Source organism: Volvox carteri (genome assembly GCF_000143455.1).
Source record: "Volvox carteri f. nagariensis unplaced genomic scaffold VOLCAscaffold_49, whole genome shotgun sequence".
Lineage (NCBI taxonomy): Eukaryota > Viridiplantae > Chlorophyta > Chlorophyceae > Chlamydomonadales > Volvocaceae > Volvox > Volvox carteri.
The window spans coordinates 71281-80417 of record NW_003307592.1 but is presented as its reverse complement, the minus strand read 5'-3'; the positions used below and the strand labels follow the sequence as shown (position 1 = coordinate 80417).

At 56.5% G+C, this 9137-nt stretch overlaps 1 protein-coding gene across 1 annotated transcript; it reads right to left on the bottom strand.

The window, feature by feature from the left end:
• Positions 1–2169: 2169 nt before the first annotated feature.
• On the bottom strand, positions 2170–8922 carry VOLCADRAFT_118968 (uncharacterized protein; the record flags this gene model as incomplete). Its single annotated transcript, XM_002955111.1, has 10 exons — positions 2170–3003; positions 3494–3580; positions 4059–4199; positions 4718–5119; positions 5721–5815; positions 6192–6300; positions 7357–7602; positions 8156–8242; positions 8316–8393; positions 8905–8922. 10 exons carry the CDS (start codon positions 8920–8922, stop codon positions 2170–2172), a joined length of 2097 nt encoding a protein of 698 aa, XP_002955157.1.
• Positions 8923–9137: the final 215 nt, after the last annotated feature.

Below are 9137 nucleotides of genomic sequence, written 5' to 3'. Positions count from 1 at the left end.
TCCATACATCGTGCCCCAAAAAACATAGAAAACGGAGGAGTAGTGTCCCCCATCCGGGCCCTTCGGGGTTGGAGAGGGATTCTGCGACCTCCTGTCGCAAAACTTGGTATGCCACAGACCCACGCTGTAAACGGACATGGTTCCAAAACCTCACAACCTGCTTGAGAACGTGGTAGTGTAGGGGTAGCTGCGATAGCTCTGCGAACAAGAGGCGGTGTGTTGGTCTGGCAGCTCCTACAATTTGCCGCATGAAAGATATCTGAAGCTGCACTGCCCTGTCCTTTAGGCACGCCTCGAAGGGCCCCTCTGCAAGGTTATTCGCATCACTCCGCTTCCTGAGCCTGTCCAAGACCTCAGCTAGCATAAACGGCCCCCACACTTGACAACCATACAACAGTATTGCTCGTACCTGCGTATCGAAACACCTCATCCTCACATCTGGGGCGAACAACTTCAGCTTATCTAATTTTGCACTCAACGCGAACATAGCTGCTCTAGCTGTGTCATACAACTGCTGGCGGCAGGCCCAGAACTGCCGTTCCGGCCCATACACTAACCCCAGATATCGCGCACTATCCTTAGCCGGTATGGCCTCTCCAGCCAGCCTGAGTTCATCACACGATGCTTGGACAGCACTTCTAATGTTGCTGTCACTCGCAAAAACGAGGCGTTCACATTTCGACACATTTGGGCGCATCCCAAAATCGTCACAGAACATATTTATTCATATAGAATATGTTATATTGCGAAACAGAACGTGCAAACCTGACGTCCAGGGTGAGAATTTTTAATAGGGTCGCTAACAAACGTCCACGTGGAGACACCCTGTTAGTGTGCGGCCAAGTGGAAACACCCTGTAACATATTAACTTTCTATCTTGCCCCGCTTTAAATTGCGTCTGAAAGCTATTCTAATTCTCTATTGATAGACCAAGGGAATAAACTCAGATATATCTGCGGCCGAAGATAGCGTTCCAGGGTGACATCAATTTACATATCTCACTCCGCTAAAGATTGCATGTAAAAGCTACTTCAATTCTTTATCGATTGGCTAAAGGAAAACATTTAGATACATCGGAGCGCAAAGATAGCTTTCCATGGCTTCGAGTTTGACTTCCCCTCACACCGCAGCCCTTGCCTCTGACGTCGTTGCATGTCCCTTAAATTATAGTCACAAGCAAACGGCATGATTCTTTATGGGTTGGTTCCTTCATGGGTTGGTTCCTTCATGCTCTGCAACTTTAGACCGACCCATGGCAACGCTCTAAGCACCTCCCTCCTGGCGTCTCGCTCGTGCCTGTTTGATTTTTGTCCTTCTTATCCTCTTCTTCATTGATTCAATCCAAGTCCAAACGAAGCGTGCCTTTGCGACACACCATCAGCTTTACCGCTACGGTCCGACTTCAAAATGTGCATCCCTGAATGCGTTCTGGCTGGGAGGGGACAATAATTGGTCCATGAGCGCGGGCACTTTGCCGCGCCTTGGACTGCCAGCCAGTAGACCGAATGCAACGGTAGTACCACCTACGTATCGGGCAGTCCCGACTCATGGATTTGGCGCAGCAGCGGCAACACATGTTGCCGCAATGACACTCCTGCTTTGTATTTATGTCATTCTACGGATTGCCGCATCACGAGAAGGCTAACTGTTCAGTAAATAATGATTATGCTATGGCGGCTGCGTGCTTGCGACGATCCAAACAGGTCTACGCCGCCGTAACAAGTCTGCCGACCCTTTATTGTTTGAGAATTTCAATGACAAGTGTGTACTCCAAACGTGGCGGCGTTCTTGTGCTTGCATTCCTATGCCGTACGGACTGCCTTGCGAATCAAACGGGGGTCAAGTGACTGCACCGGGGCCGAGCCCCTTTTCGGCTTTGAAAAGCCGCCCCCCTAGTCATGTTTGCGTTCGCTCTTCGTAGCAAGTGAAGGACGCCCCGCCCCGCCGCCCCCCAAATCCAAGCAACTCGCATCTCAAGCGTCCAAGTACAAACCCCAAGCCGCCTCAAACCGCGCGCATGCACAACGCGCAAGTATGCTCACACAAAATGCAAAAACGCCGTAGCAAGATTAAGGCATCGGTGCATTTTTTTCTCAGATCCCCTGCAACAATGAATACCTTCTCGTATGTGTATAACAACGGTTATGAAAGCAACGATCCACAGCAGCTTCAATCCAGCTCCATGGCAAGGTCTCTTCGAAGTCGTGGCTGCAACATCACCGTCGACTCCAGCTCCCAAGCAGCAGCTTTACCAGACACCAACGTAGATGCAGCAGCAGGAGCCGCGGCAGCTTCACCACCACCACAGCAGCCTGGCGAAGCCGCCACACCCCCTTCCCCCATCCCTACGGCCTCCGCCTCCTCCGCCCCCGGATCCGCCTTAGTCACCTCTAACACCTCCCGGCGTGTGTGCAGCTCTCGCCACCTGCGCTCATTCTCCGTCAGTGCCGGCAACCCCTCCGCCCCCCCCTCCTCACTCGCCGCCATCTCCTCCGCTGTCGCCCTCTCCCCGTCCCTTACGTGCTGCCGCTGCGCTGACGTGTCATCGTCAACCAAGTCCCACCGGGCCTCACCCGTGCCCTCCGCCGTGCTTGCTGCTGTGGTCGCCGCGACCCCCAACTCCGACTCCGTCGTCGCAACCGCTACCGCCGCCGCTGCTGGGTCAGCCGGGGAAGGTGCTTCCGCCGCGGGGGCCGTTGCCATTTCAGGAGAAGCCGCCACCGCCGCCGCCGCCGCCGGCGGCGGTGCCGCCAACTCAGAATCCTGTGTCAAGGCATTTTCGGCAGCTGCGGCCCCATTCGCCGGCAACGACGCCGGCAACTCTCGCACCGCCGCCGCGGCGGTGGCGGCGCCTGGGGCCCGTAGCGGCACCGCCGGCAGAGGCGGCGGTACGACAGGCAACGTAATTTCCAACTGCTTGCGCGCCTTGTCGAATTTCGCCTTCCCCTTGCTCTCGTCCACTTTGTACGGCAGCGCCACATCCAAGCAGTACCGGCCAGGGACCTGCCGTATGCGAACACATGCGGGGTTTGGTTTAGTGTTGATTACAGGGATGAGGGCGTAGATATAGTCACAATTTAGTATTTTTTAAAATGAACTGCGCCGCGAGGAGTACATACAGGTTGAAGTATATGTATGTAACATGTATACATATAATTGGATTAGGGTGAATGGATTAGGGTGCCCCTCCCGCAGGGGAGGGCAGGGAGCTGCCTCTAAGGGAAATTGGGCTGCTGGTGAAGCTACACCACCCTGTAACAACATACATACATGTATACATGTATGCAGTTTGTGCAGAGATGGCAGGTCGAGGAAAAGCGAAAAGAAAGGAATGACAAAACCTGAAACTGGCTGTATGAGTCATGGTCAACAAAAAGCCATCAAGGTTGACCGTACGAGAGGGTTGGAACCTTCCATCCACCCCGCTATTGCTAACCCGCCCCGCCCACCCCCCTAATTTTCATCACTGCTATAGACCACCACCACCGCCCACCTTGAGCGTCAGTCGGCGCTCCCCCACGTCCACATCCACAGCCGCAGCGGAGGACACCAGGGGCAGCGTCACCCGAACCAACAGCTCCTGTAGGCGGATGGGGAGGGGGTGGAGTCACACATGCATTATAAGAAGCAACAGGGGGTGGGGGTGGGGTGGGGGGGGTGGGGGGGGGTGCACCGAAGGAATGCGAGCTGGGGCCCGCGGGGGGCAGTGGTGGTGATGGTGGTGGCGGTGGTGAGGGTGGATTTATATGATAGTGGTGGATGTCAGGGTATACTACACACGCGCGTCCCCATACCCGTATCCCCCGCCCCGCCCCCTCCCGCGCTCCGGCATCCCCGCAGGGACCACTTGCCCGGGTCGGTCGGTCGCTCACCCACTGCCGTTTCGCTCCCCCTTCGTCTTCGGCCTAACCCCTAAGACCCCTAAACCCCCCCCTTCGCTCCGCATCTGCCCCCCTCCTAGACATGCCATCCGATTCTTTCCCCTCCCTCCTCCCTCTCCACCCCCCATTCGCTTCCACCCGCTCAATCCCCTCCCCCCCTCCCCCCCCATAACCCACCTTGGGCACCTGGCTGTCCACCAGAAGTCCCCGGCCCGCATCCCCCCAGGCCTCCCCCAAATCTGCCGTACCCCGGTGTACGAGCACCCACTCCGGAGTACGGCACCCGTCAGAGTGGAGATAACCCGGCTGCCGGGGGTCCTGTTTGTGTATGTATGTGAATCGCGGACGGGTACGGCAGGGGCTCAGGAGAGGGGCCGGGGTAACCGGGGCTTGTCGTACATGCCATCATCATCATCATCTCTCTTGCCGACACTCTTTATCAACGGACGGACAGCAATGGTAACCGTGTGCGAACGGGCTGTCGTTCCCCGTCATTATCACTCTTTAAACGGACGGACAGCAATGTAACAAAAGCAGGGACAGCAAACAGCTAGGGAAAAGGTTTCCGGCCTCTGCCGAACCAGGACAGCAACTCCCCCGACTGCAATCTCTTCCTGCGACACGGCCCTCGCTTTCCCGGCCCAGGACCCCATTCCCGGCCCTCAATGCCAAACCGCTCCTCCTCCCCGCCCCAACCCCCATCCCCCCTATTTTCCCCCCATCCCAACTACCGCCACCCCCCTCCCCCACCATCACCACCACCACCTACCTCCACCCCACGCACCTCACCCTCCTCACCCTGCCCCAAAACCCAAACNCACACCCTCTCCTCCCACCTTCACCTCCTCCTCCTTCATCTCCACCACATCCCGCTTCCCCACCCCCCACTGTGCGCCTCCGCCTCCGTTCTGCTGCTGCTGCTGCGGCGGCGGCGGCGGCTGCCCTCCCCCCGACTTGGGTTTTCGGTCGAAGGAGAACGTGCTCCGGCTTGTTGCCGGGGCGGCGGCAGCGGCGCCTGCCGCAGGCGGCGGCGCCGCCGTGGCTCCCTTCACGTCCACGACCGCCGGCACATCCGATCGCGGCTTCAGTCTGCCGCCCACCGCCTCCCCCCCTTCCCCGGTTCGTATGCACTGCACGGGCGGCTCGGTGCAGCCCTCCGTGGCCTTGAAGCGGGTGTTGAGGCGGCGCCAGTTGCGGAGGAGGCGACTGCGGGAGACCTGCTCCACTTGGTCCAGGGCCTGGGGGGGGTGAGGTTGTGTATGGTGGAGGGAGTTGGATGGTGGGGGGGGAAGTGTGGGTGTGCGTGTGTATCTGTGTGTGTGTGCGTGCGTGTGTGTGTGTCTGTGTGTACCTTAAAAATACCTTAAAAAAAGCCGCAGTGTATGTGTGTGTGGGAGGGGGGAGGGGGAAAAGAGAGGTTGCTGTTTCTTCAGTGGGTTGGTTGGTGATTGCGTGCGTGTGTGCGGGGGTGCAGGTGGTGGTAGTCGACGTAGTGCTGTGCTTTGGGGTTGCTGAGTCGAAGAACGATTACCCCCACATATAAAACGATGTGTACACACACATCGTGTGTGTGTGTGGGGGGGGGATCTTGCACCCGGGTGGTGGTCGTGGTGGTGGCGGGGAGGTGGTGGTGGTGGTGGTGGTGGGAGACGAGGGCAGCACATGATGACATCCCTGTAGAAGGCAACATCTACGGCCAGTAAGTCCTCCCTAGCCAACACGTCACTACATCACCGACCGGCCCCGAAACCCTCCCCACTTCCCCGGCTCGTTCGACCATCACCCCAAACCCCCGGCTCTCATCCCTCAACCCCACTCCCAACCGCCAACCGCTCGCACCGTCTCCGCCAGGGAGGACATGACGGCGCTGCTCCGGGTCGCGAACTCCACCGTTTCCGGATGAACCACAATGTCGTACACGGCGGCGGGCTGACCTGGAAAGCGATAACCCAACAAAAAGACTTATGTTATGGGGTGCGGGCCAAATGAGCAGGGGCAGGAGCTAAGAGGGCGCTATGTGTGTGTATGTGTGTATGTGTTTGGGGGGAAGGGGGAGGGGTTGGATCCCGCTGGGCACTGGCGGGGAGAGATGCAGCCCTCACCATGACACCTCTCGACTGACAATCAGACAGACAGACAGACAGACAGATAGACTGGAATTGGCAGACCATGTCCTGTCTGCCACGTTGCGTCCCCCCCCCCCCAAGCCCCAGTTCCGGACGCAGCCCTAGCCCCAGCCGGGGGTCAGACCTGTCCCGTCGCAGCCCCCCCCCCGCCCCGCCCCGTGTTGCACCTTGGCGTGTGTCGCACCTTGTTTGTCCGTTCCAAGCCTCATAAGCCCCATAGTGATGGGGATGCTCAACTGCTGACCAGACCGCCCCGTGGCGTCAGTCGCTTGCTTGAGGGAGTAGCGGTCCACCTGGGGGGGGGAGCAGAGGGGGGATAGGGGGGAGATAGGGGGGAAGGGGAGGGGAGGGGAGGAAAAGCCATGATATGCGCGGACGCGTCAAGAAGAGATAAGGTCGCCCAACTGACGTCCACAACCCCAATTGCCTTAGAACTCCCAAAGCAGTAACACGACGGGCCCCAGGATTGCCATTCAGGACGGGGCAGGGTAGCGGGAGGGTTAGGGTTAGGGTTAGGGGCAGGAGGGAGGGGTTAGCAGGAGGGAGGGGAGTAGCTTAGGAAACCTGTTGACTTGGAAAGCAGACAGTGCAGGGAGTGGGAGAGAGGGGTAAAATCCGTCCGCAACGATGGTCATGCTGATGATGATTATGATGATGATAATATAACGATGTGAAATGCCCCAAATGAAAAGAACTTAATGCTGACACGTTCATAGCAAGGATGCAGCATCCGGGACGGTAGGGAGGTAGGGGGGTAGGGAGGTAGGGGGGTAGGGAGGTAGGGGGGTAGGGAGGTAGGGAGGTAGGGGGGTAGGGGGGTAGGGAGGTAGGGGGGTAGGGGGGTAGGGAGGTAGGGAGGTAGGGGGGTAGGGAGGTAGGGGGGTAGGGGGGTAGGGAGGAAGGGGGGTAGGGAGGTAGGGAGGTAAGTAGCCCTAGGGACATTTACCAACCAACTACACCACATCTTGAATGGTGTGGTATAACCCCCACGCGAGTGGGAGATAGCACGGGGGAAAGGATATAAGCAGTAGTAGGACAGTAGTAATGCCCAGCTGCGAGGGGTTGGATGAGAGGGGCGGAAGAAGATCACAGCACACTTCACGTGGCCACGACCCAGTATAGACTCAACCCCCCAACTCGTACGCTTTTCGTACATGACTTGGCCATTCACCTTTGACTGCGACCGCGTTACCTGCCACATGCGAGACATTGCTGACCTTTTCAAAATAAAATCTTCTGCGACCGATTTCTCTAAAACGATAGCTATAACCCTGAAAAAACTTCATTTTTATGATAATGCTTTTAGTATTAAAAAATATTCCTGAAAAACCTGTCTGCACAGCGCACACCTTTTCGCTGGTGCAAATATTGATGAAAACCTTCTGGCTCGGGGTCAAAGTGTCCCGCCGGCTATTGCCGGAGCCACCAGGTGCAGTGACACCGGCCTCTCCCGCCGCGTCCTTAGAGCCCAGGACCTTGGACTTAAGCACCATGGCGGGTTTGGGATTTATAAGCACAACACCTTTTCCGTACACGTCCTCCGCCCGGCCCTGCTCTTCAAGCTCCCGAAGGTACTGATCGGTCTCGGCCTTGACCTGCGAGGGCGGGAATTTTGGAGGAAGGGGAGAAGGCGGGGTGGGTCAGGGAGTGGGGGCAGGGGGAAGAATGGTTGTAGCAATCGGTATAGTTGCGTGCGTCAATGTTGATATATGTTGGGTGGTTGTTGTTGTTGGTGGTGGCCATAGTAGGCCGCACTTTGGCACGGCCTGCGCTTTAGGCTGGGCGCCTGCTGGTGCGGGCCGCCTGCTGACATGAGGCCTCCTGTCCATCACAGCAGCTTGCAGCGGGAATGATCCAAATCACTCAACAGCTTCCAAATGTATTTATCATCTGGCTTCTGCGGGTAAGATGCTGCTACTGCACTTCTGGAAAGCGTCCAGCCGTTCAGGTTCTATGGAGCTCGCCGGCCTTGGAGCCAGGATAAATGAGCGAGAGGAAACTTCTAAGCGGTGTCGCCTAACACGCGTTCAATTGCCTATCAAGTAGGATAATGCCAATGGAAAGCAGAACAGTTCTGTCCCGCGGCCCAGTGTTGTGGCACTGTGTACCATGGTTCCGGGACCAGCGACAAGCCTTGCCCTCGCTTACCTTGGGGTCAGAAACCTCCTTTGCATATTCCTCAAATAGCTTCAGAAATTCTGGATCCTTGAAAGCTTTCTCAAATTTGTTCAGTTCCTGGCGAGCAGTTGGGAAGGTGGATTATATGTCGCCGATACGCCATACTGTTCTAATGGCTGGTGAACCTAACCTCGTTTGTAAGATTCAGGTCACGCAGTCCCTTCTCCAACGAGTCTTGATCCTTTGTTGTGGGCGCCATTGCAACGAACTGCAATTGTCAAAGGACTGAATGGAAAAAGTATTGGTCAACAAGAAGCTTTCTGAAGTCAATTAAAGAAAGCTTGCTTCTTGCGCCCAAGTTATGTCTTCTTCCTTAGAAGTTTCCTCAATAGCTCACTGCCGTCCACAGTTTCTAGTGACCTGCAATCCAAATGTGTACCGGGCTGATCAAACAAACCACCATGAAGAAAAGTATCCTATCGCCAGAACCCAGAACGTCAGAAGGTTCTTCCTCGTACAACGACTGGTAACGGTATTGACCAGCACGTCCAACTGTCGCCAAATAGTTAATGGCTTGTCAGTTGCATTTAGGTTCTTAGTTAAGATTATCTCGGCGGCAAAATGCTAGGCTTGCGAAGATGTGGACGTCGCCATTAGTTCGGACAAAGCAGAGCGGACTGCTCTGTTGCAAAGATTCAAATGTCATGGTATAAAGCTTATACCGGACAACCTGCAGGCTCGAGGTGCTCCAGAAAACGAGAACCTCATGTCGCACGGACCTGACATAGGGCGGTCATGCGTACGGACCGTTGCACGTTCCTGCACGTTCTCTCCCCTGATCTCTGTCTGTCACACGTTTGCCGAACAGAGCACGGATGACTATGCACGCCATAGTATGTACGTAACGTTACAATAAAACGTAAATGCGGAAATGCTATGTTGGCCTACTGCTTGGTGTCTTGGCGTTCTGCGTTGTGCCTCGCCGTGTCCCGTCACGCGACTTAGCCCACGC